Raw genomic sequence first — 25,265 nt, forward strand, 5'->3', positions numbered from 1 at the left:
CAAGGTGAGCCCCCTCTCCCCTCTCTCTGATATGGCTGCCTGTATGGATGCCCTCTCTGCTGCATGTTTGGATGAACCTAAGATTTTTTTGTACATGTATTATATGTGGATGTATAGATGTATTCCATAGATGTATGGATTTTGTGGTGTATTGATGGAGCATTCATGGATAGGGCTGTTCTTGCTGTTAGGTATTAACAATTATATGCTTGCTGTCGATGTATATAGATGGATCAAGAAAAAGTAAATCAATCAAAAGCAAATTGGGATGCAATTGCTGCCAAAGCATTCTGTGAGATATGCGCTGAACAAATGCTTGAAGGAAATAGACCAACGGCTTTTTTGAGTACCACAGGGTACAAGAACTTAGAGCGAGATTTTTTCCAACGAACTAGAAGAAACTACACTAGAAGACAATTCAAAAATAGATGGGATGCCATGAAAGCTTTGTACTCAACATGGAAGTACTATAGAGGTAGATGCACTGGGCTGGGTTGGGACCAAGCTACAAGAACTGTTACCGCCGACGAGGACCGGTGGCAAGAGACTATAAAGGTATATAGTTACTAATTTGTACTGTTTATATTAAAAGGTTATTAATATTATGTGCACACTTTGTTGGTATGAGATTCAATGCTAATTTGTACTGTTTTTATTCATAGGGCAATAAACTTGCTGAAGGTTTTCGTAAAGGACCTCTAGATTTCATAGATGAACTTGAAATTATGTTTGCGAGAGCTCATGTTGATGGGAAGAGTTCTTATATGCCCGGGGCAGGCAATGAGCAAGTTATTATTGAAGATGATAATGAAGGTGAGGAGGTACTAGTTACTCCTACAAGTCAGAAGAGTGGGTGTTTGAATGGAAAGCGTGTGGGTAGTAGTGGTGGTGGAAGCCCAAATAAGAAAAAGACCCCCATGCAGAGAGAATTCAAGCGTATGGTTGATCATTATACTTCTGACCGATCGTCGGTGTCATCTACTAGTAATGCCACTTTAACTGCTGAGATTGAAAGTACAATGCAGAAGGTGGTGGAATGTGGGGCATCCGAAGAAAGTCCTGAGTACTACATGGCAACCAAGTTGTTTGGCAAAGTTGAGAATCGTGTCTTCTTTAATACTATGAAGACAAAAGAGGGAAGATTGTGTTGGCTAACAAGGATGTATGAAGTGTTGGGAATATGCCCTAGAGGCAATCATGTATGATGTAATTCCCAATATATTCATAAATATTATTAAGTTGTCCTTGTTTGAACATCTGATATGTATCATTGAATATGTGATTTGATTGTGGAACTATGTATTCATGTTGTTCATACTAAATTGTCCTTAGTCATTGAGGTTGTGCTGGACACATAACCTAGACTAATGTGAAAGTTGGCTGATGACTCGGTTCCACTTGTCATGGGCATGGTGATGTCATTCCAGCTTACACGGACTCGGCTAAAGAGTTTAGCGAGTCGGACTGACCCATATTGAGATGCAACGAGTAGGTCGTCATTTGCATGTCTCAATCAATGTAATCCTTAGACCTGAGGTTATCGCACAATCCGAGTTGTGGATCACCAACTTAGGTTCTGTCAAACGTTGTTCCGTAACAGGGCAGTTATAAAGGCAGAGTTCGGGTTGACTGAGAATCAAGCTGTGTGATGTGGATAACCAAGATGGGATTTTGCCCCTCCGACTGGAGAGATATTCTCTGGGCCCTCTCGAGTGATATGATTCGGGAAGCATGGCCATGCGCGACTTGGTTAATTGTTAACCGGGTCGATCAACTAAGAGTTAGTCGGATGAATCGTATATCACGGATCGAGAAGAGAGTTGAACTATTAAAGGGATGACGATTAATCGCCTATAGTTCGACAAGGTATATCGTGAGGCAAAAGGGACTAAGACGTATGTCACATTGGAAGGTACGTCGTCATGACTCGATGGTACTTGGGAGTCGGCACGTTCTGCTAGGAGCCGCTACCGATTGATCGATTGTGAGTCGGACTCCAATCGTGTCCAAGTCGTCATGAGCCTGCGGGGTCACACACTTAAGAGCGGGAGCAAGTATTTGGTCGGGTTGGACCCGAACTGGAATTGGGCTGACAATGCGAGTTGGACTCGCAGGGTGGATGGGCCACAAGGCTTGGAGCCCACTTCCACTCGATATATAAGCAGGGGCGTGGGATGCCTAAGAGGCACGGTTTTTCCACTCTCATGCGTTGAGAACCCTAGCCCGATTCAGTTCAACCGTCGCACCGGACCTAGCAGTCCGCCGCCGGAGCTCCTCCTCGCACGTGTGGATACCGGCAGAGGTGCTGTACGTTCAGCACTTCGACGATCGCGGGATTGGATCGGCTGGATCGGATCGAGGGACTGCACTGCATCAAGGCGCCGCATCGATAATCCGCAACTGCGCGTCTAGTGGTAATCCTCGTGGCCTTCTACCTCGGCTAGATCTTGGGAGTTCGCGTAGGAAAAGTTTTTGTTTATCTCTACGCGCCCCTTCATGAAGATCGAAAAAGGAATAGAATTTGTATCCTTGTCATGTTGTTGTGTTATTTCCTTTAGCCGAAACTATTCTAGGCGTACTTTCCATTTAGCTTCCCTTTGTCTCGGTCGTGTAAAACATGGATATTTGTGTGCTGAATCTATTGTTTGCAGTTATGTTGTGTTCTGAAATTATTGTGCTGTGCTGGAATTGTTCTGAAACTGTGCTGAAACTGTTCTGAAATTAATGTGGGCTGTTTTGAAATTGTTGTGCGGTGCTGAAACTGTTCTGAAATTAATGTGGGCTGTTTTGAAATTGTTGTGCCGTGCTGAAACTATTCTTGTATTATTCTAGCATAATACTAACCATATATTGCTGTTTTTTAGATGAGCACAGGCGAGAGTGGAAGTGATGATGAAAGTGATATGGACTCCCAAGCAAATGAAGATCAGTTAATGCTTATGACTGCATATTTTGTTATGAACCATCATGACAAATACCTGATGAAGAGAAAGAGGAGAATACCTTTATGCACAGGACAACAGTGGGTCTTTGAGAACCTGAGCACGTCAAAAGATTGTTATGCAATGTTCAGAATGTATCCAGCTTGTTTTTATGGACTGCATAACACATTGGTGGGACGCTACAAATTGGAGTCAACTAGGGAGATGTCTTCAATGGAGGCACTAGCTATGTTTCTATGGACAGTTGGAGGTCCTGAATCGGTGACCCAAGTTGAGAACCGCTTCAAGAGGTCCAAAGAAACAATCCACCGGAAGTTCGAACATGTATTGGGTTGCTTGACCCAACTAGCAGCAGATATCATCAAACCAAGAGATCCTCAGTTTCCAACAGTGCATGAAAGGCTCCAGGACTCTAGATTCTCACCCCACTTCAATGGTTGCATAGGCGCAATTGATGGGACACACATACGTGTTGTCGTGCCAGCTGAAGATATTGCCAACCATGTAGGAAGGTATGGATATCCCATACAGAATGTGATGGCTGTGTGTGACTTTGACATGAGGTTCATCTCAATAGTTGCGGGATGGCCAGGATCCGCACATGACACAAGGATATTCAAAGACACGTTGATAACTTATTCAGAAAACTTTCCACATCCACCTTCAGGTTTGCTTATGCACTATTATTTTGCAAACTATATTATTTCCTCCTTTACTTATCACTAACATTGTTTTTCTCTAGGCAGGTACTATTTGGTTGACTCTGGTTATCCGAATCAGACCGGATATCTTGCTCCATACAAAGGACAAAAGTATCATTTGCCGGAGTTCCGAAGAGGCATTGAAGAAGGTCGACACCCAACTGGTAAAAAAGAAATCTTCAATCATGCTCATTCACAACTTCAGAATGTCATCGAGCGCTCTTTTGGTGTGTTGAAGATGAAATGGCGCATCTTACTACATGTGTCTTCTTATGCAATTGAGAAGCAAACACGTATAATAGTTGCATGCATGGCGCTTCATAACTGGATTAGAGAGAGTGCTCTACATGATGACGAGTTCTACAAATGTGACCAAGATGAGAACTATATGCCGGGGAACATAGAACCTACACCATCAGTGGACCTTCCTGGTCTTCATCAAGGAGTCCATAATGCCAACATGGATGTGCTTCGTGAAAGGATTGCTAATGGATTGATAGGTCGATAGGAAAGTTGCACGCTAGAGCCTGCATGTATTTTGGATCTCATATGTTGGACTACTTGTTATTATATTTCCTACTAGTGGTTCATAGTAATGTATGAGCACTTCATATTCTGGACTATTTGTTATTATATTTAACTAGTCACTTGTGGTAAAATCTATATGCACTTGTGTGTATTGCACTGTATGCCACCAGCTGTTCTCAGAAGCAGGTTGCCAAACAGTCCTTCAGCACCAGCACAATCTGACAATCTCCAGCTGCTTCTTAGGTCCAAGAATCTTCAGCTGCTTTTCAAGAATTTGCAGCCCAAACAAAAAGACCCTAATTAAGCAGCTTCTAGACTAAGCAATTCTTGGCATTTTTTCCTTTGCTTTGCTAGTTGGTACTAGTTCTACTTTTTCGTCTCCGCATAGGGGTGCAGGGACAACACACAGCAGCCTCCACGTGGGTAGCCTCACGGTTCTTTTTGTTTATTGGAAATCTTCGTGACGACGATGTTTGAACCTTGAACCTGTTGTCCAAATTGCAAACCGTTTTTGCAAAAAGCGAGCTGGCTGCATCACCCCGTTGTTTTGTTTTATTTTATTTTTGAGTGGCATCACCCCTTTGTTGTGGCCCGCCAATAGACCGCCGTGCAGGCCTAGTACAAGATCACAAAAACAAGCAAGCTTCCACAAATTAAAGCATGGTTCTTCGAAAAAAAGAAAAACAAATTTGGTCGACCCATTTAACACAACCCTAAATGGCCTACTTGGCCCACAGATATCACCACTGCTTCCTGAAAAGCGGAGCAGATTGTCTAACTTCGTTTGGCAAAGGCAGAGGCGAACTTACTGATCGAACGGTGGCTTAATCTCTCAGCCTTCAGAGCGCAACGGAGCCAGCCCAGCTTAGCCCAAAAAGAGCCCAACTCGATGATGAGGAGGGAAAACGAGGGTTAGGCGGGGAGTATATAGGAAGGTGCGGCGATTTGGCGGGCTTTTGACGGGAGATGCAGGTGCGAGTCGCAGATTGGTGCTCTTGGTGGCGATTGCGGCGATCATCGGGTGCTCGGCGCGCCGGCTGCCGGCCAGCAGCTGCTCGACTTTGCACTGCTCAGCTGGGATTTCATCTCAATCTTCAACACCGACAAGCAGGGGAGGGTTCCTGCCTTTGATCTAAAATTTCAATGGAACAATCAAACAAGTAAGAATAGGTTTCAATTCAAGGTTTCATTGATTTGTTTGCATCCAGATGTCTAGCAACAAGGATATTTTCCTTTCCTGTAGTGAGAACGTGAATCCTTTCGGCTTACCTCAAGTTGGTCAAAAATTTAGAAACTTGGATGATGCTCGGTCATTTTGGTTGAACTATGGAGGTCGTGCAGGTTTTTGAGGTCAGAAAAAGGCACACGAATGAAAGTGAATATGATGGAAAGGTAATTTTGTGTAGGTATGTTTGGACAACAGAACTGCTCACGGTACTTTCAGTTTTCCATTTTTGCAATTTCTCTTAAACTAGTTCCAATATTTTCAATTTTTAACTTTTTATTTGTCTTTGCAGGGATCTAGTGTGTTTGATGATATGGGTGTTGAAGATCTTCTTTAGAGCTCGGTTCATTACCTGCTGCTAGGTCGAGTCTCTTTTGGTATTTTGGATGAACATGTTGACAGTTGCTCTGAAAAAAGGGTGCTAATCTGCTGTAGGAGTAACTATGGTACTGCAGATTATTTTGTTTTTTTCGGAGCATCAGTTCTGTGCTAATCTGTTGTCGTATGAGACTCAGTGCTTGATCAAGAAATTAATTTGTACTGAGCACGTGTTGTTAACAAAACTGACGTTAAAATGGTTGTTTAAATGTTTGTACGTACGAGCACTTGTTGTCTAGAGTACTGATGCAGTTTCAGACTCCGAGTAAGAGCGTCCTTGTCTCTGAACTGGGCTTCCCGTGGGCTAATTTGTTCACCGGCCTGCTTTGTTCTGCTGTGAAAGGCTGAGAGATCAAGCCACCGTTGGATCAGCAACGGACGCCATCAGAGGGAGGTAAGTTCACCTCTGCCTTTGCACAGCACGTTAGATAATCTGCGCCGCCCGGAAAGACTCCGCTCCACCCTCCCTCCATTCTTCCCCATTCTCCCGTTCAAAGAAAAAGAAAGAAAAAAAATCCTGCCGCAGACCGGTCGGCGAGCGCGATGGAGCTGGAGTTGGAAGCAGGAGACGGCGGGGCAACCAGAGTTATTGCTCTCTCCAGCGAATCCCCGGCGACCGACCTCGGCCGCGGCGACCTGGCCCTGGCACCAACGTCACCCACCTACCGCACCGTCCCGCGCCGCCACGTGTCACTCCGTCTCCTCGGCGGCAGGGATCCCCGGGTCGCCTTCGAGGTCGTAGGCAGGAACCCTGTGGCTGTCCGCTCAGCGGTCGGCGGAGACAAGGTGTACCGCTGCGGCGAGGCGGGCGAGCTCCGGGAGGGGGACTTGCTGTCCCTGTCGCTGAAGGCGCCGTTGTTCTGGAAAGTGCGCAGGACAGGTGGGCAGGCGGCCGCGGCTGCGGATGCGGATCCGGAGGTGGATACCGCAGTGCTGGACGCGGTGGCGAGGCGGGAGAAGCGGACACGGGAAAGGAAGGAGAGGGAGAGGGGAGCCGTCGAGGAGGCCATGGAGGTGACCGAGGAGGAAGAGACGCCGGCTGCCGGTGACGAGGAGTTCAATGCGGAACTGGAGGATTCGAAAATTGATCTAGCAAGCATCGATCCGGTTCGAGGTGAGCATGTCATATGTGCTGTTCTTCCTTCTAGCGGGAACATCGAAGCCAATCCCGGGGTTAGGAGGTTGAAATTTGTTGGGAACAATATTGCAGCAATGAATTGATATGAGACTTGGGTTTGGGCAGGCTACATTGTACTCCAGTAGCTTGCATTACATTGTCTTTTTATTTCTTTTGCTTATGTCGCCTCTTATTGTTAGCAATTGCCTGTATATCTCTGTGGGTATAATAAACCGTGCTCATCTGTAAATCTGTAATGCAAGAAGCCAGGAACAACAATTGCTATGGACTACAACTTGATTGGCTTCACTGAAACTTACCTAGGATTCTGCGGAGCTCGCTTCATACATGCTATTGTTCTTTATTATTGGCTAAAAACAGTCCAGGCCTGATGTTGAAATAGGTTATTTGCTCTTCTGAAATCTAAAGATTATAGAGATTAATTTATTTAATATTTCACGAATATTATTAAAACCTCGTCCTGCTTTGACACTTTGTCTTGTCCATGTCACTGAATGCGTATAAACTTGGCTGCAGAATTCAGGTTTTTATCAGTAGGCCATGAATTTGATAATTATCCCAAGGGAAGGATTCGACCTCCGAAGGATTGGAATTGGTTCCTGGAAGAAATAAGTAAGAGCTGCAATGATGAAGATGATGACGATATTATTAAGCCAGGGCGTAAATCCAGGGGTAGTAGTAGCGGGAACAAGAAGAAAAAAGAAGGTGACGATGAGGAGTGGACTGGTGAGAGTGAGGATGACAAAGACTCCTTGCCGACAGGTCCTAGTTTGAAGAGACCAACAAAGTATGTAACAAGATCTAAAGACCCAAAAAAATCTTGTAAGGAGAACTCAAAGGTTAAAACGGAAAATGATGATGCTGCAGACGAAGAGGATGAGATGGATGAAGAAGATGATGAAGACGAGACACTGGGAGGCTTCATAGTCACCGAAGAGGATGAGGCTATGGAAGGGCTGAATGACGAACAAGAGGAGGAGGAGGAATTTGATGATGAAGACGACGATGACTGATAACGCTGTCAAGGAAGCTTTTGCGCCTTTCACGAGAAAATGTAATGTAACTGTTGGCACACTCCTTTTCTTCTGGAACTATGTAAATGTTTTGTGCTTTTTGTCGCTAGCTGAAAAATGTTGTGAGGATGCTTGTTCAGCTTATGATATGTCCATTTGCTTTCTTTGCCTGGATTATGAATTTTCCATAGTTCATTTCTCAAGAGATCAGTTTTTTTGTTTATTATTCGGGTTGGGACTAAGCTTCTGCTCAAATGTAACCTCTTTTGGCAATCAAGGCGATTTCAGGCGACAAGCCCGTGAGCATGTTGAAGAAAGAAGGGAACATGTTTGGTGACGATGTTCCTTTTCTCCATCTCCAGTGCTTGCTGCATTCCCTTGTTGCTAGTCCTACAGAGAGAAAAAATCATAATCATCAAAGGCGGTAATCAAACACTGAACAAATAACTTAGATTCCAAGAGGAAATCATAAGGGCGGTACAAACTTATAGCATAGGGGAAGCATCTGAACTTCCGGAGCATATTCTCACACACCCGCGCATCCACATCTTGCATTCCAACAAATACCATGGTCGGATCCTGCACAAACACACGCAGCATCCGAATTAGCCAGACCAATATACCATTAATACCAAGCACACACAAATCACAATCAAATTGCAAAGCCACTATGATCTATCACTACTAAAACTACTACAGTAAGTAATACTAATCCATTGTGCTGAGCTGATGTTGATCAAGAACTGGGCGAGCCAGCGAAGCAGTCGATCTGGTGCACCAGCTCCTGCACCTCCTCGTCCCCAATCTCCTCCCACGGTTCCGCGTCAGCCGCCGCCGCGGCAGCGACGAGCTCGTCCAGCTCGACGTCTATCTCCGTCTGTTCCTCCCCGAGCAGCTCGTACCACACCATGTCCGTCGTCACGCCGCTGCCGCCGCCGTCCACCGCGCTCTGGGACGTCGCGATGACGTCGACGCCGGCCGCCAATGCCATCTCCTCGAAGGTGATGCCGTCCGCGGGCGTCGGGGTCATCCCGGCGTCGAGCATCTTCCGCTTCTTCTTGCAGCCGTCCTCCACGGGGGCGATGCCGATGCCGTTGCGGCTGGCTAGGTTGTCCAGGAAGTTCGGGTTCCTGACGGCGCGCGCCAGGAAGGCCTTGCACTGCTCCTGCCGCCGCTCGGTGCCCTGGACGCGGCGCTCCATGTCGAGCAGCGCCGCGCGGGACTCCTCCTGCTGCCGCTTGAGCCTGGCCAGCTCCCGCGCCAGCGCCTCCCGGTCCCGCCGCAGCCGCTCCAGCTCGCCCTCCACCACGCCCCCGACCTCCGCCGCGCTCGACGACGACGGGCACGCAGGCCGGCGGTCGGCGCCGCGGCGGCGGCGGATGCCGGCGAGGAGGTGGCGCTGGCCGCCGAGGAAGCCCGCGTTGGCGAACTCCCATCTGTCCGGGTTCACCTTACGGAATCCCTGCATTCACAATTCACCACATTTCACAACACACTTTCCAAGAGTCAGCAGCAACACATCACCAGTGAACAAAAACACACGACATCATACAATGGACAAGAAAGAAAGCGTGGGGTGCGCTTACGTACATAGGTGTTGAGCTGGCGGAGGAAGCTGGAGAAGTTGGCGTGCTTGAAGTGGAGCGGAAGGAGGCGGGCGGCGAAGGCGTGCGGGTCCCAGACCACGAAGCTGTTCCGCGCCGCGCCCCACGACACCACGGAGTCCGTCGCCGGGTCCTCCACCATGTCGAACGTCTTCGCCAGGAACGGCGCCACCGCCGCGCTCGCCGACAGGTCCATCGGCGTCGGCGGCACCAACAGGCAGCCGTCGTCCTCGTCGCCGGCGTCGTCCAGCACCACCAGCTCCGGCTCCTCCTGCTTCACGTCCGTTAAGATAGCAGAGTACTCCATCGATCTCTGCCAAGTGGTTCAGTAGTGTGGCGAGAGTGAGTGTGGCGTTCTTGGTTATGTCTGTCTTGGCGGGAGAGGAGTGTGGGCGGGGGTTGTGGCTTATTTATAGTTTGCGGGCGGAACATTCGGGAAAGTACTAGAAAGAGGGGGATTTTGTATCCAGTGGTGGATATTTTCTTTCGAAGCTTCTCACGGCCCCTAGAGCCCACTCGTGAGCTGGCTTCTTTCGCGCGGCCCCCGGGTGATTGGATGGTTTTATTTTTTTGAAAGGAGATTGGATGGTTCATGTGCCCGGAAGAATCGGCCATGTTTCAGGCTTGGGCTGGGCTCGGTCGGAATCCTAATATTGGGTCCAGGCCTGTACAGAAAAGTTATGATGGGAAATAACCTCACCTCTTTTTGTTCCCCTTCGAAACATGCCTGAGAAAAAAAAAGGGTACTCCCTTAGTTTAAAAATATAATATATATTTTGTTTTTTGACCGAGGTATTGGTATCATGGTATTCGTATTAAAAAAATGCGTGCTTATGGTTATGAATTATATCACATAAGTCACATTGTTGATAGAGCAAATCGTGGTCAAACCTTTATTAAAAGGAAACAAAATATCGGAGGTAGCACAAATATAGAAAAAAAAGTCACAACAACCCGAAGAAACGACTAGAGAAGACAACACAGTATTGGTCCTGCGGGCGTCCCCAGCCAAGCTCCATTGCTTACGTCCATCTTACATGCTAATTCAATTTACAAGATTTTGAGAATATACAAATAGAAAATCTATATGATTGGAACGTCTTGTACGATTCAATTCTTAAGAAATTTTCATTAGGTGTGGGTGTCCCCAAGCAAGCTTCGTTGCTTACCTCCATCTTTCAAGCTAATTCGGTTTACAAGATTTTGAGAATATAAAAATAGAAAATCTATATGATTGGAATGCCCGGTACAATTCAATTCGTAAGAAATTTTCATTAGGTCACGTTCCACCAGATGGATTTGAAAGGATTATATGAGTAAAACATGTTGTATATGTTCTTGTAGTACATGGGTGCTGCAAAATGGACAACCCAAGGGCAATAACCAAACATATCAACACAACCATTCTAGAGACAACAAACATAAGACAAAGATGATCCAAAGAAAAGACACCATTGGATCTGAAGATTTCGCCGTTGTGCAAAGATGCAGTGGTATAAACACCGTACACGTAACTTACGGACATGGGGGCGCTGCCCCCCCCCCCCCCCCCCCCCCGCCGGGGTGTTTTTGGTTATAACGATGTGACATGGAATCTTTAGGATGTCTCATCTAATGCTAAGAATATTTAGGAATCTAACATCTCTATATATGCGAAAACAGATGCTATCAATAGGAATAGAATCTTAAGGATTGAAATCCTGTAAAAAAGTCTTGCAAACCGAATGAACGTTTAGCCTCTTTGACTAAAGGCATTGTAAAATTAACGCATGAAGAGGAAAAATTGCAGGAGTAAGATACCGTGACATGTTGAAACCTATCAAAATTCAACACACATAAATTAGTACTCCCTTTGTTCCACATTAAGTGTCTCAAATTTGCCCAAATAGGCATGTATATATCTGTACCTAAAATGCGTCTAGATACATGTAATAATTCGACACTTAATATGAGACAGAGGGAAAAGTTGTTTGTTTGTATTACTAAAAAAATACATGAATTTGGCATAATAAATATTAATGATGATATTTGTCATTTTCAAAAAGAATTTTTTCTAAGGCCTCTCTCAATGGGGCTATCTTGGAACAATATTTTAGGCACTTTGCTGACATGGCATACAATTAATGAAGAAAAAGAGGGAGGTTATCTCTGCTGGAGATACAACTCTTGCACGTGGCCATAGGCAAAAACATTAATTCCACTAATCACATGTGCATACCTCCTAAATTAATTAATGCAATATTTTTTAAAGACAATAACTAAGAGACAATGCTGTGGAGTTTATCTCGTAGAGCATCTCCAAGAGGTTCCCTAAAATCACCCATTTCCTAAAATAACTACCACCATTCCCTAAAAAGTCTCAAAAACTGCTCCAACAGGTTCCCTATCCCATTCCCAATCCCTAAAATTTTAGGGAACTTCTCTATTTTCTCTCTCCTCTTCCCAATATGTAGGGAACCAACATCTCATTCCCTAAAAACCAAAAAGCTCCTGCGGGAGAATAACTGTCATGGTTCCGTTCGTTTCCGCAACCGCCCGCGTGCACCGCCTCCTGCGATTCGGCCGCCGCCACTGCTCTCCGGCGGCGGCGGCCATGGCCCCGCCTCCGGATCCACGCAGAAACGGCCCGCCTCCGCCTCCCGCTGCCTCGTCCACGAAGAAATCGCGCCGCCGCCTCGGGTTGATGCCACCGCCTGGGTCAGCGCCGCCACCCGCATCCGCGACGGCGCCACCCTCATCCGCGCCTCCGGCGCCCTTCTCCCAGCCACCGCCGCCAAGCGCAAGGGCAGACCGGTCCCCTTCGTCTCCGCGAGCGCCCCAGGCACCACGACCGCGAGGCGGGGGTCACGCGCGGCTGCGAGGCATGCGGCGCGTGCAGGTTCGCGGATGAGTAGCGGACAGGGGGCGCGGAGGCAAGGCGCAGGCGGCCGGGCACGGCGGCTGGCTCGCGCGACGGGAAGGGGAGCATCGGCTTTGGGCTTGGAGGGTGGCGATGTGCTGGAATAGGCATGTGGAGGAAGAAGACAGCTTTCCTGTAGCTGACAAGTGGGGCCGCTTCAGCAGTGAGACAAGAAGCAAGATATAGGAAACCACTTTAGGGAACCTGTTGAAGAGGGACACATTTTTTCTTAGTTCTTCTCTCTCTTATCCCCAAAACTGATTTTAGGAAATCGGTTTTAGGGAACCTCTTAGAGATGCTCTTATGAACTATCATCACCTAAGATAGCATGGCAGAATGTATGCATTGGAAGAGTCTATGGGATCTAACCTCCTGCTATAAAATTATGGTGTATGAAAGCAGTTCATAGGAATTCGAAGAATCTATTTCTTTAAAGCAAGAGTATACGTACTCTACAAAGAGTCTCTGTGGGGATTTCTATTGGCTAGTACTACGTAGAACCCTACAAAGATCCTTTGGCATTTCTTTAATCCAAGGAGACCCTAAGCTTTAAAATATTTGAATAGAAATGATTTCCTTGTTGAAGATGCGGTGATCACAGTCATCCCGATTGGACAGAGCACCAAGAAACAACAAGCTGTCAAGGCTCCTTTGCTTGTCCCTGGGAGTGGAATGCTAGACCAAAGCCACCATTCGCAGAAGCTGTGATCAAGACCTGGCTGACATCAATATGAGCGCTGGTCAGAATGTGATCTTAGGTGTGTGGCCACCCCGCTTCTCCAACTGTTCGGCCTGCCATTTGCGCTTCCAGAGTACTCCTTCCAGATGGCGAAACGACTCGATTCTGCTCTGATGCGTGGCTGTAGGGAACCTGGACCATGGATATCGCGCGCAGCTGTTCGTGATTTCCATCCGCGAGAACAGGTCCGTGAAAGAAGCCCTTGGAAATTACAGATGGATTTTGGACATTCAAGCTGATTTCAATGTGGACATGCTGCCGCAATTTTGCTCTCTTTTGGCTCTGACTCTCAATTGCCACCTTGTGGAGAACGAGAGAGAAGTGATCACCTGGAAATTTACGTCTCACGGCCAGTAATCCGCTAAGTCCGCTTATCTTGCGCAATTTCATGGACTTGTTCGTCAACTTTACATTAAGCTTTGTTGGAAAATCTAGACCTGGAGAAATGCCGCTTCTTTGGTTGGCTCCTTGTTCAGGAGAAAATCCCAACTTGTGAAATCCTGATAAAGAAGGGTATCCCAAATGATAAGTGGTGTCCTTTGTGCCATTCTATTGAGGAATCGGCCCTTCACACCAACTTTTAATGTACCTTCGCCCTGGGTGTGTGGAAGAGGATCGTGAACTGGACATACAATCATGTGTGGGATCCGAGCACTTGGTCGGTTGCATCTTCGGTTAAGCAGCGCTGGTGCTTAGTCATTGATAGAGCTAACCCAAGGGCAAGATTCATCGCAAGGCAACCTCCTTGGTCACCATGCTCGTCCTTTGGGAGTTGTGGAATGAGAGAAATCGTCATATTTTTCAGCACAAATTCTTCCCGACTGCGGGCGTTTTAGCTATGATCAAAGGAGAGGTGGCGCTCTGGGAGAAGGCTGGCGCAGGCATTGGGGTCCTTTGTTCGGGCCCTGAAGATGTTCCCTAAATTTGTACTCCCTTCGTCCAAAAATAAATGACCCAACAATAAGTGACTTGGGTCACTTATTTTCGAACGGAGGGAGTAATCCAAACCCTCTAGTTTTGTTTTTGGTTGTTTCTAAACTTCTGCCAATTGCAAGTGCTTTCTCTTGTAGTTTTTTTCCGGCCGGCTCTATGGCAATAAATGGACCGTTGTGTCCGTTTCGTCAAAAAAAAAATCCGTGAAAGCGGCAAAGAACGGGCGATAGACCGAGCTAGCTGAGTAGATCTGTAGATGCCATTTTTTCCCAAATACATGTCCAAACAATCCTGAGAACCCGGTGACATGACAATCGACGGGTTCTCTTCTAACTCGTAAGATATCGTGGATAATTGATATAGCGCGGAAATGGAGATAGATTTTAGTATCAGATCCTCTGCGACCGTTCTTTTGGACTTGATAGCAGGTGCTACCACCACCGCTCACAGTGGCGGAGGCAGGGACCAGGCCAGCACTGGCCCTGGCCCCCCCTCTGATTTGGAATTTTTATTTTAGTCCTTGTATAACTTTTGCAATTTCATCATATAAGATTCATATTTTTATGTTTTGGTCCTCTAATAAATTATCTCTTATATTCTGACTCTCCTTGTACTTTTTTTTTGCTCCGCCCTGATCGCCCATATTTTCTAAAGGGAAAAACTACTGTGCGCTGAACAGAACTTTCAAAAGTTGCAGTAGATGCCACTTGAATGGCTCATGAAATTTCATCAATTTTAATGATGACAAGAATGATTCAGCTTCTCCTACAGTCCTGCCCTTCTTCCCCACTTGCACAGGAACAGGAGAATGTGCACCGCGCGACAATGGCTGTCACTCAGTTGCACACATCAACACTAGCTTAGTAGCTAGGTTCCCCAATCCCATCTCTTTTGGTTCCGACGTCACGCGCCGCCATGGACGGACGGACGGCGCCTACAAGTAAACCTCCGCGACATTTATCGAGTGTGCAAGTAGCGCACAGAAGCATCCAGGAGCAGTCATCAAGCTAAGCCGAAGCCGAGATCGAACGCCAATAATGGCACCAGTTGGGGAATGGCTGCCGTGCATCTCCACGCTGGCTTGCTGCCTCTTGGGCTTGGTGCTCTACTTCTACGCGCCCTACTGGGGAGTCCGTCGGGTGCCGGGGCCTCCAGCGCTGCCGCTCGTCGGGCACCTGCCGCTGCTCGCCCGGCACGGGCCCGACGTCTTCGGCCTCCTCGCCCAGAAATACGGCCCCATCTTCAGGTCACTCTCGGATCTCGACCAAGTGCTCGTTTAATCTCTCAAATTTGAGTGTTTTCTCCCACAGTTTGTTTTGATGTGGAGTAATTTGGATGAGCGTGTGGTGATAGGTTCCATCTGGGAAGGCAGCCGCTGGTGATCGTGGCGGACCCGGAGCTGTGCAAGGAGGTCGGGATCCGGCAGTTCAAGAGCATCCCCAACCGGAGCACGCCGTCGCCGATCGCCGGCTCCGCGCTGCACCAGAAGGGCCTCTTCTTCACGCGGGACGCGCGGTGGTCGGCCATGAGGAACGCCATCCTCTCGCTCTACCAGCCGTCCCACCTCGCCGGCCTCATCCCCACCATGCAGCGCTGCGTCGAGCGCGCCGCCGACACCATATCCACCGTCAACGACGGCGATTTCGACTTCTCCGACCTCGCGCTGAAGCTGGCTACGGACGTGATCGGCCAGGCGGCGTTCGGCGTGGACTTCGCGCTCTCGGCGCCCCCGGCCGGCGACGGCACGAAGGACGCCTCGGCGGCGGAGTTCATCGCGGAGCACGTGCAGTCCACCACGTCGCTGAAGATGGACCTCTCGGCGTCGCTCTCCATCGTGCTGGGCCTGGTCGCGCCGGCCCTGCAGGAGCCCGCGCGGCGGCTGCTGAGCCGGGTCCCGGGCACGGCGGACCGGCGGACGGCCCGGGCCAACGAGCGGCTGCAGGCCAGGGTGGAGGAGATCGTGGCGAGCAGGGAGCAGCAGAGCCTGCAGAGGCGAAGGCAGAAGAGCCAGATTTCCAAGAGGGACTTCCTGTCGGCGCTGCTCGACGCCCGGGACGGCGGGGACGGGAAGATGAGGGAGCTGCTGACGCCGGTGTACGTGGGCGCGCTCACCTATGAGCACCTCCTGGCCGGCTCCGCCACCACGTCCTTCACGCTCGCCTCCGCAGTCTACCTCGTGGCCGGCCACCCGGAAGTCGAGGCCAAGCTGCTCGCCGAAATCGACCGCTACCCTCCCGCCGCCGTGCCGACCGCCGAGGACCTCCAGCAAAAATTCCCTTACCTCGACCAGGTGATAAAGGAGGCGATGCGGTTCTACACGGTGTCGCCGCTGATCGCGAGGGAGACGTCGCGGGAAGTGGAGATCGGGGGCTACGCGCTCCCCAAGGGGACGTGGCTGTGGCTGGCGCCGGGGGTCCTGGCGCGTGACCCGGCGCAGTTCGCCCCCGACCCCGGCGCGTTCCGGCCGGAGCGGTTCGAGGCGGGGAGCGAGGAGGAGAAGGCACGGCACCCGTACGCGCAGATACCGTTCGGGCTCGGGCCTCGGGCGTGCGTGGGGCAGCGGTTCGCGCTGCAGGAGGTGAAGCTGGCCATGGTGCACATGTACCGGAGATTCGTGTTCCGGCGGTCGCCGAGGATGGAGTCGCCGCCCGAGTTCCAGTTCGGGATGGTGCTCAGCTTCAGGCACGGCGTCAAGCTCAGGGCCATCAAGAGGCTGACGCGCAATGAGGCCGTCTAGATGTAACGTCGTTGCCACTTGCGAGGATGGAGCTTGATTCTTGTGGGAATCGGATTGTTTTCTCGTAGAATCAGACTATCGGCTTGGTATGCGTTCCCCCGTCAGGCAAACTGTGTCCCTGATGCTCCAAGCTCCATGAGGCTCATGCTCAGAATTTTCTCAACAGAAAGAAACAAAAATTGCTCAGGATGACAGAATTCTCCCATAACAAGTTTGTTCAGTAGCAGAAAATTTTCTAAGCCCAGTGAACTCAACCTTGCCTGTAGCATTAACGCGAGCCTATCCATTTCTTTTTCTTGACAAAAAAAATAATGACAGATGATTACTCCCTCCGATCCATAACAAGCGTTGGGAATTTAGTACTCGTTTACGAGACCATCACTACAATACTTCTGTTATGTAATCCTTAGAAGCGACATGACAGCAAGTGCAATGTTTTTGCATGAAGATCACAATAATCAGGACCCCTGTTTCTGAGCTTCAACAGTCAGTGTTATGATATCAACCGTACAGGCAGTGTGAATGAGCCGACAGATTTGCAATGACATTTGCAATACTCAAATTGCAAGAGAAGAAAACGAATCAGCAGTTAGCAGACAACAACGCATAGTACAAAGAATCTGTTCAAAATGAATTCCTAAGAAGGTAGTACCTAACCCTATCCAATTTTAAGATTCCATGTTATTATTGTGTCTTTGTTTAGGTGGTTCTTGTAAAAGTTATTGCCAACTATTCAAAATATCCAGTTGACTTTAGAGTCTGAGACGAGATGCTGGCCTAGAAAAAATAACAGCTCCAGCGTATTCTGCAACCTGCGGGACTCCCGATATGCCATGGCTCCACCAAAAGAATGATTGGTATCATGGCCAGAAAAATGCATGACCATCTCGTTCTTCTTCAGGAAACCTTTAGCTATCAGTATTATTCACTTCTTCCCATCACCAAATCATACCCTTTTTCACTGGAAGTACCGCCTCTCTGCATAGTTGAACAGGAACCCTAGTTAAGCAGAAGAAGGCATCGATAAGATGTACAATGGACCACATCCTACTCAATTTATCATAACCTCAAAAACAGGGGGTAACACAAGGGCACTATGTTATTTTAAAGACTTGAGCACTTCTAGAGACCATAACATCTTCATAGGTGGATTTCTCACCTGATGATTGGCAGGAAGGATATGACCAGCATCAACATGAACCTCTCAGTTAAGGCTTCTTGTGATGTTCTTCTCGGGGGCTTCTGTTATTGTAGCTTGTAAACATAACACTTGCCCTCTCCACCATTTTGATTACTGCATCCCTGATGCTGACTGAACTTTGAAGAATGCTGATAGTAACCATATGTGCCAAATCTTGTTTTCACTACAGAGTTATGACCTGCGATGTTTCTCATTTGCTATACTAGCACCAGAAACAAGTGCATGCAAAGCATCTTGCCATACTTCACGATCAGTCTTTTCTTCTGCCGATTTTACCAGAGCCATTGAGTTTCAGCATAGATCACAAGCAAAACCTTAAAACACAGATTTGTTTTGACTACTGTGTCATAGGACTAGCTGACTGGTAAAAGGCATCAGATTATGTGCTCTCACAGTATTCAGCAGTTATTGACTAGCAATCTGGAAGAACACAATGTTGACTTCTGTACAAACATGATGAAAACATCAGGTGTCTTTACTTAGACATGAGATAGCCCATCATGAATCCTCAGGCATCTGTTTGGGAAAATGACGAGTTCTGCATGGCCACATGAAACCTGAATCAGCTATACTATTTTAGTGGTTTTCCATAACAGAAAGATGGAGACCATAGAACCAGATAACATTTTAGTATGTGGAAAAATTTCAATAACTATAAATTCCTTTATTGGTTTTCCACTAAGATGATATTTTGAAAAACGGTGGATGCAAGTGCTACTCCCTCGGATCCTGGATCCATATAAGTGTTGGTACTAAATCAGTGACACTTATTATGAATCAGAGGGAGTAATATATTTGCACCATCCTGTTAGTCACATGATGTAAAACCCACTGTTGCGAGACATTAAACACAAGCTTAAAAAAATAGTCAACTAGAAGAATAAGTTGCAAAGGCATGCAAAACTACTATTGTGTTGCAAAGAATATTATACGGAGTGGTACAAGTGATGTTTAATTGCCTGTTCCATTACTAGCATAGTACCCCCTCCGTTCCTAAATTCTTGTCGTTGTTTTAGTAATTTGTCCTAAAACAACGACAAGAATTTAGGAACGAAAGGAGTAGAAAAGCAAAATAACTACTATGTGCTGTAATGCTAAAAAGAATCAACTGTTCTGTACCAAACTGCTAAAATAAGCTGCAACAAATGCTCATAATTTGAAAGAATTGAAATTGATCAAGAGAAAAGGCATGCAAAACTTACTTGCTTTACACACTCATGGATCTTTATACGAGCATCAACATCAGCGATAGCATGGAAAATGGTATCTGTAACCTGAATAAAGATCTTATCAAATGCTATTCGACAAATATCACTAGAAACCATCATTACTGTTGTATCTAGATGTATAAGGCGCTAGGCCGCTAGGTCTGCACAAGCAACCTGAGTGCACATCTATCTGCACAGGATATACTGAAAGGGAAGCAACATGTTGAGGGTTAACCTTGCCTATGGAGCATTTCCAAACTTGGAGTACCACCTCACTCTCTGGACAAAATGGAGAACCAGGTCGTTTTTGTGTCTGTTGGAAATTTGGAATTTGTATCTATATAACAGGAAACTTTTGCATGTTTCGATAATTCACATCAATGAAGTTTCTTGGGCAATTTGATCCTGCCAAAATATCATAGTGTATCAAAATCAATGGAATTTGCCTGATTTCTGTATAGAAAATTTCAAGTTAGTGATGCTCAAGAAGTGATGGCACTTAAATTCAAAATTCCATACTCCTACCTAGCACAAGCAGTTAGTCATGTTTAACCATCAGAACCAGAAGCAGCATCTGCATTTGTACAAGAGAGTAGACTTTCCATTTCATTCTGAAGAATAGCTGCCTCCTCCATGTTACCCAATTTCTGACATTTGTTTATCAGACAGTTGTATACTACTGCATCAGGAGTAATACCATTTTCAATCATTTCTGAAAGAACTTCTCTAGCTTCCTGTATCATATTTAGATTACAAAAGCCCCAAACAAAGCAAGTGTAGCCATAAAGATCAAGTTGCAAACCGCTGTTAATCATCTTGGCCTTGAGTGCAAAGGCATCCTGGAGATTCCCCTGCTTCAGGTGCCCATCCATAAGAGATGTGCACACAACGTTGTCCAGAGACATACCCTTATCAATCATTTCATCCAACAGCAGCACAGCCTTGTCCAAGCGCCCATTCTTGCATAAACCATCAACTAAAGCAGTGTAAGCCTGCACATTAGGTTCTAGCCCTAAATCAACCATTTTGTTGAAGTGGGAGATTGCCTCATCAATTGATCCTGCTTTGCACAAACCATCAACCAATGCACAATAAGTCACAATGTTAGGCCGGAACCCAGAATCCATCATCTTTTGGAGCAGGGCAATGGCCTCCGACTCTTTTCTTGCTTTAAAGCAAGCATCCATTATATTCGTATAGATGACATTATTGGGTTTCAGACCACATTCATCCATTTTATTTAACAAACTCTTAGCTTCATCCAACTTTTGAAGATTACAGAGTCCCCAAATGAGGGCACCATAAAGCGAAACATCAAGTTCCATCCCTTTATCCTTCATCTCACTCAACAAACTCAGTGCTCTCTCACTGTTTTTATACACAAAATGCCCATGAATTAGTGTAGTGTACAACAACTCATTCGCTCTGATGCCAGCTCTCTCCATCAGCCTAAAAACATCCTCTGCTTCCGCAACCTTCCCCTCTTTGCAAAGGCCATCAACTAGAACAGTATATGTGACTACATTCAACGGAACCCCCTGCTGTACCATTTCATTGGTCAAAACAAGGGCATCATCAAGCCTACCTGCCTTGCAGGTTCCATCAACCAAGCAAGTATACGTGACCTCATTCGGCTTCATCCCCTTCATCCTCATCTGTGCAAATAGCTTCATAGCTTCCCTGACCATCCCGTTTTTGCAGAATGCATCAACAAAGGTGCTAAAAGTCACTACATTTGCCATCACTCCCTCCCTCTTCATCTCAGCAAAGTAGCTGTATGCCCTCTCCATCCTCCCAAACTTGCAAAAGCAATTGACCAATGCATTGTATGTCACAACATCTGGTCTACATCCACACCCTCTCATCTCACCAACAAGCTTCTCCACTTCCTCCAACTCCCCGCATTTGCCATACCCATCAATCAAGGAATTGTATGTGACAACATCCGGTGAACATCCTATCGCCTTCATCCTCGCGAGCAATGCCCTTGCCTCCGCGAGATCCCCCTCCTTGCAAAGGAAATCAATCATGATGTTGAATGTGAACACGTTGGGCGCAGGCAGCTGCTCGAATAGCCGCCAGGCGAGCTCGCTGCTCCGCTCTCGCGCAAGACAGAGAAGGATGTGGTTGCAGGTGCGGGTGTTGGGGGGCACACGCAGCTCGCGTACCCGGGCAAGGGCGAGGACGGCGTCGTCCAGGAGGCCGCGGTCGGCGAGGAGGGAGAGGAGGGTGTCGACGACGGAAGGCAGGGCGCTGCGGCGTGGCCCGAGTGCGAGAGCCGCGCGGTGGAGGAGGTCGACGAGGGAGGCGGCGAGGTGGGGGTGGTGACCGGGGGCGAGGAGGCGGGAGAGGAGGCTTCGGGAATGGGGAAAGAGGCGGGCGCGGGCGAGGATGTGGGCGGCGAGGCAGAGGTGGGCGGAGGAGGGGAGGGGGTGGGAGAGGAGGTGGTCGGCGGGGACGGCTTGGAGAGAGTGCAGGAGACGGAGGCGGTCGGAGATGGGAGTGGCGGCGGTGGTGCCGGTTGGGAGGGTGGAGATGGCCGTGGCGGCGATACAGAAGGGGATGAATCTAGGGTTCCGGCGAGAGCAGATGAGGAGGAGGTGGCGGCGCAGGGGGAGGGATAGCATCGTTTGACCGCCTCCGGCGGCGGCGAGGGAGAAAGAATCAGGCCATGGAGGGGGGCCGGGGGAGGTATCGTTGTAGGGTTTAGTGAGGTTTTGCCTCCGGATCACATTTCTTGTGTTTCATCTTTCCCCTTCATCATTTCTTATACGGAGTACTGTACTTATATTTTTTCTTTATGCAATTTTTTCCTATACTTTGCGCGTGTGATTTCATTAGGTTTTGCTATAACTCAGATAAATTCAAACACAAACTGAAACGAATTAACCATAAACACTGCGATATAGTTTTTGTTTTTACATGCAGTGGAAGAACCGGAAGCAATTTCTTCCAACTTTGATCCGTAAGGACAAACAAATGCAATCTAGAACTACATATCATCTTCTTAGGTGCAGTTTTCAAAGGATAGAAAACTGTGTCAATAGCGGTTGTTTTAGTGAGAGGCACCGAGTTACTCCGAGTTTTGTCCTAAATCAATTGTTTAGAAGTTCAATATTTACATTACTAGTATAGTTTTCTATAAACCTCAACTTATGACAAAATTAGAACGAAAGGAGTAATTCAAAACCTGTGGTCATATGAATTCAAACCCAAACCATATTTTGATATTTACACTTGTCCTACTTTTTATGTTTCACAAAAATCGTTACAGGGAACAAATAAAAAACGTGCGGTACAATTTCACGTTGCATGTTCTTAAGAAAATTTTAATGGATTATTTTTATAAACATTTTATGAAAATGATCGTCTTCTTTTGACTCGGGTGATCAAAGCACTACACGGGAAAGAAAAAGATGTCCATGAAGGATGGAGCACAAATCATAACGACAATGTTTGTTTGGGCCGCAAGAGAAAGGACGTTGATGATTAATTTGCTTCAGTGTTTGTCTCTTAGTAATATGTCTATCACTGTCCTCTACCTTTACGAGAAATGAAATTGAAACCTGGACTACTTGTGATCGTTTGGCAGGGACGGAGCTGGTTCACTAGCATTGGTGTCACCCAAAGGATTTAGCTAATCCTTCATTAAATTAGTGATAATTACTGTTTATTTGTGAAAAATGAACCCAACACAATAGAGATGACCCAATAGACATTTTTATCTGTCTTCGTCCCTGTCGTTTGGCTTGAGAGTATTATAAGTCGCTAGAAGTTCCAACTTCTATGATGTTAACTGTTACTCCCTCTGATCCTACATTTTTTCGTCATTGTTTTAGTTCCAATTTGCACTAAAACAACAACAAAAATTTAAAATCGGAAGGAGTATTACCAATCGATAAATAGATACTTCTAATGCAAAAAAAAATTGTACTACGAGTTCTACTTTTGGAGCCATGATCAACACCCTTATCATAACGAACATGCTCAGTCCCACTTGTGTAGCACTTTCCATCGCCGTTCCACCGTCTCCTTCGCTAGCCGTACCCTAGCCCCTTTGAAAGGGCATTTCTCTCCTAAGTGTTTTTGGTGGTGATGACAACGTGTTTGTTATCTAATCTTGTGCTAAGCATTTCAGGGTTTATAAAAAACTCGACATAAGATGAATTGTGTACCCTCAAAAAGGAAAGTAGTGGTGTTTAGCGGCTTTTTCGGTTGATTTGAGTCGTATGACATCCGTCTATTAAGAGGGGATCCATAAGGGAAGGTAACGGGTGAATCAATTTCACGTACACATCTGCACCAAATTGCACCCACTAAAAAGCCTACCCAAAAAGGTGTGAGAAGACAACATTTTTCAGAATGTGTTCTGGCATCTAACGTTTCCAGGCGGCGGAAGTTCACCCGTGTTCTGGCATCTCACGTTTCCAGGCGGCGGAAGTTCCGGGTGAACTTCCGCCCGAACCTCCGGGTGCTCTCTGTTAGTCCCGGGAGAATATGCGGAACTTCCGTTCAACCGGATTCCGGCCTACCCCGACCTGTGCCTAACGACTCGATTTTTAGAAACCCACTTATATACCCCTTCGTCTCCAACGAGCCATTTTGACCGAGCAAGGAGCCAAGAACACCACCACTCACCTCAAGAACACCTCAAGCTTAAATCTCCAAGATCTCTCTCCCTAGCCACTCATAACTCTTGATTCTTTGAGAATTGGAGGAGAAGATCTTGTTCTAGGATTTCACCAAGTCAAAAGTTGATTCCCCTTATTTTCTTTGTGTATTTTGTTTCTCTTGGGTTGTTAGAACCCTAGACGGAAGCGGTCACCTCGAGCTCTCCCTTGGTGTGTGAGGAGCTCAAGGCTTGGATTGGGAGCCTCCGATTGAGTTGTGAGGACTCACTTCAAGAGCACATCAACGGAGTTGTGGAGAATTGTTGAAGAAGGTTACTTTGTTCATGATCCAAAGAACTTGTCACCAAGAGAGTATGTGGACAATCAACTCAATGAGCATGCCATTGGAATACTCTTAAAGGCTCTATCCTTGGAGTATAGAACCTTTGTCTGTGGTGTTGATTTCACTAGAGATGCTTGGAAGCTCATTGGTGACCACTTTGACAACAAGAGAGTGTGAGGAAGTCAAAGTTTGAAGTGGACATCAACGAATGCAAAAATTTCTTCATGAAGGATGGAGAGGTTCCGGATGAGCTATATAGGAGAGTCATCTCTCTTGGAGCCAAGATGAAGGACCATGGAAGTCGTGACATCGATGATGAATGGTTCAAGCGTCTATTCATAGAAGCCATCTCCCCACACCGAGAGGATCATGCCGCAATGATTAGGCAAAGAACGGACTACTATAGTTTGACTCTAAGTCAAGTGATGGGAGAGTTTGTGGCTATGGATATTCTCAAGAAGACCTTTGAGGACAACCTCATTCACGTCAAGTTTCTCTCACAAAGCTCAAACCTGGCATTGAAGGCCAACGTGACTCCCACTTCAACTCCATGTGAAGCACCCCAACAAGAAGAGGTTGAGATCACGGAAGAAAATTGCAACTATGAGTTTAGTGATCACATGGCTCTTGCGGCTCAAGCTTTTTGAAAGAAGAAGAAGTTTGTCAAGACCAACACCTTTAACCCCAACAACTTCTACTACAACAAGGGAGCTTCAAGCTCGAAGCCCAAAGGTCAAAGATCTCGTAAATGTTATAATTGTGGTAACAATGACCATTTCGTTGCAGAGTGTATTTATGAGAAGAGTGAGGAGAATGGTAGTCGCCTTATACTTAAGGGGAAGACCAAGCCCTCCTTCCACAAGAAGCCAACGAAGAAGAGGCAACCAAGAATGATTCTTGTTCAAGAAAAATATACTTCGGGTGACGAAAATAATGATGATGAAGAGTCCACGGAGGGGGTGAACATTGCCATTGCTCCTTCACTTTCATCTCTCTTCGACTCCCCCAATGAGAACAAGAACCACTCACCCAAGTGCCTTATGGCCAAGACCTTTTCGGTAATCCC

General features: G+C 47.0%; 6 protein-coding genes across 12 annotated transcripts; 4 read left to right on the forward strand and 2 right to left on the reverse strand.

Annotated features, from left to right (window-relative positions):
- The first annotated feature begins 110 nt into the window (after positions 1–110).
- On the forward strand, positions 111–2,719 carry LOC112270075 (L10-interacting MYB domain-containing protein-like). The gene is made up of 3 exons (XM_024457741.1): positions 111–555; positions 663–1,191; positions 2,652–2,719. The coding sequence occupies exons 1-3, from the start codon at positions 229–231 to the stop codon at positions 2,717–2,719; spliced, it is 924 nt and encodes a 307-aa protein (XP_024313509.1). The 5' UTR covers positions 111–228.
- Positions 2,720–2,831: 112 nt separating this feature from the next.
- LOC106865806 lies at positions 2,832–3,610 on the forward strand. The gene is made up of 2 exons (XM_014896625.2): positions 2,832–3,454; positions 3,535–3,610. Exons 1-2 carry the CDS (start codon positions 2,865–2,867, stop codon positions 3,545–3,547), a joined length of 603 nt encoding a protein of 200 aa, XP_014752111.1. The 5' UTR covers positions 2,832–2,864; the 3' UTR covers positions 3,548–3,610.
- Positions 3,611–6,222: 2,612 nt separating this feature from the next.
- Positions 6,223–8,089, forward strand: LOC100831195 (uncharacterized protein DDB_G0283697). The gene is made up of 2 exons (XM_003560603.4): positions 6,223–6,888; positions 7,429–8,089. Exons 1-2 carry the CDS (start codon positions 6,318–6,320, stop codon positions 7,923–7,925), a joined length of 1,068 nt encoding a protein of 355 aa, XP_003560651.1. The 5' UTR covers positions 6,223–6,317; the 3' UTR covers positions 7,926–8,089.
- Positions 8,090–8,173: 84 nt separating this feature from the next.
- Positions 8,174–9,904, reverse strand: LOC100838765 (putative heat stress transcription factor A-6a). Of its 2 annotated transcripts, XR_001406183.2 has the most exons (3): positions 9,516–9,904; positions 8,411–9,387; positions 8,174–8,315 (listed from the first exon to the last, which is right to left on the reverse strand). XR_001406183.2 is itself a non-coding variant. In XM_014899124.2 (2 exons), the coding sequence occupies exons 1-2, from the start codon at positions 9,834–9,836 to the stop codon at positions 8,662–8,664; spliced, it is 1,047 nt and encodes a 348-aa protein (XP_014754610.1). In that variant the 5' UTR covers positions 9,837–9,904; the 3' UTR covers positions 8,355–8,661. The 2 variants fall into 2 exon arrangements, 1 of the variants encoding a protein (XP_014754610.1); XM_014899124.2 differs by lacking the exon at positions 8,174–8,315 and having other exon boundaries at positions 8,355–9,387.
- A 4,971-nt stretch (positions 9,905–14,875) lies between these two features.
- On the forward strand, positions 14,876–17,029 carry LOC100831495 (cytochrome P450 711A1). The gene is made up of 2 exons (XM_003560604.4): positions 14,876–15,346; positions 15,454–17,029. Exons 1-2 carry the CDS (start codon positions 15,138–15,140, stop codon positions 16,835–16,837), a joined length of 1,593 nt encoding a protein of 530 aa, XP_003560652.1. The 5' UTR covers positions 14,876–15,137; the 3' UTR covers positions 16,838–17,029.
- Positions 17,030–17,311: 282 nt separating this feature from the next.
- Positions 17,312–21,979, reverse strand: LOC100831795 (putative pentatricopeptide repeat-containing protein At2g02150). Of its 6 annotated transcripts, none has more exons than XM_010229291.3 (5): positions 19,772–21,979; positions 19,482–19,651; positions 19,241–19,305; positions 17,997–18,576; positions 17,312–17,815 (listed from the first exon to the last, which is right to left on the reverse strand). In XM_010229291.3, exon 1 carries the CDS (start codon positions 21,871–21,873, stop codon positions 19,795–19,797), a length of 2,079 nt encoding a protein of 692 aa, XP_010227593.1. In that variant the 5' UTR covers positions 21,874–21,979; the 3' UTR covers positions 17,312–17,815; positions 17,997–18,576; positions 19,241–19,305; positions 19,482–19,651; positions 19,772–19,794. The 6 variants fall into 6 exon arrangements, with proteins under 6 accessions (XP_010227593.1, XP_024313702.1, XP_010227592.1 ...); XM_024457934.1 differs by having other exon boundaries at positions 17,997–18,595; XM_010229290.3 differs by having other exon boundaries at positions 19,241–19,312.
- Positions 21,980–25,265: the final 3,286 nt, after the last annotated feature.

This window comes from Brachypodium distachyon, chromosome 1, assembly GCF_000005505.3.
Source record: "Brachypodium distachyon strain Bd21 chromosome 1, Brachypodium_distachyon_v3.0, whole genome shotgun sequence".
In the NCBI taxonomy this organism is placed as follows: domain Eukaryota; kingdom Viridiplantae; phylum Streptophyta; class Magnoliopsida; order Poales; family Poaceae; genus Brachypodium; species Brachypodium distachyon.

Coding starts and splice junctions, on each gene's coding strand:
- LOC100831195 (XM_003560603.4), top strand. CDS start 6,318: ATGGAGCTGGAGTTGGAAGCAGGAGACGGCGGGGCAACCAGAGTTATT. Junction 6,889..7,428: donor AAGCATCGATCCGGTTCGAG/GTGAGCATGTCA, acceptor ACTTGGCTGCAG/AATTCAGGTTTTTATCAGTA.
- LOC100831495 (XM_003560604.4), top strand. CDS start 15,138: ATGGCACCAGTTGGGGAATGGCTGCCGTGCATCTCCACGCTGGCTTGC. Junction 15,347..15,453: donor AAATACGGCCCCATCTTCAG/GTCACTCTCGGA, acceptor GTGTGGTGATAG/GTTCCATCTGGGAAGGCAGC.
- LOC100838765 (XM_014899124.2), bottom strand. CDS start 9,836: ATGGAGTACTCTGCTATCTTAACGGACGTGAAGCAGGAGGAGCCGGAG. Junction 9,388..9,515: donor TCCGCCAGCTCAACACCTAT/GTACGTAAGCGC, acceptor TTGTGAATGCAG/GGATTCCGTAAGGTGAACCC.
- LOC100831795 (XM_010229291.3), bottom strand. CDS start 21,873: ATGCTATCCCTCCCCCTGCGCCGCCACCTCCTCCTCATCTGCTCTCGC.
- LOC106865806 (XM_014896625.2), top strand. CDS start 2,865: ATGAGCACAGGCGAGAGTGGAAGTGATGATGAAAGTGATATGGACTCC.
- LOC112270075 (XM_024457741.1), top strand. CDS start 229: ATGGATCAAGAAAAAGTAAATCAATCAAAAGCAAATTGGGATGCAATT. Junction 556..662: donor GGTGGCAAGAGACTATAAAG/GTATATAGTTAC, acceptor TTTTATTCATAG/GGCAATAAACTTGCTGAAGG. Junction 1,192..2,651: donor GTTGGGAATATGCCCTAGAG/GCAATCATGTAT, acceptor TATTGTTTGCAG/TTATGTTGTGTTCTGAAATT.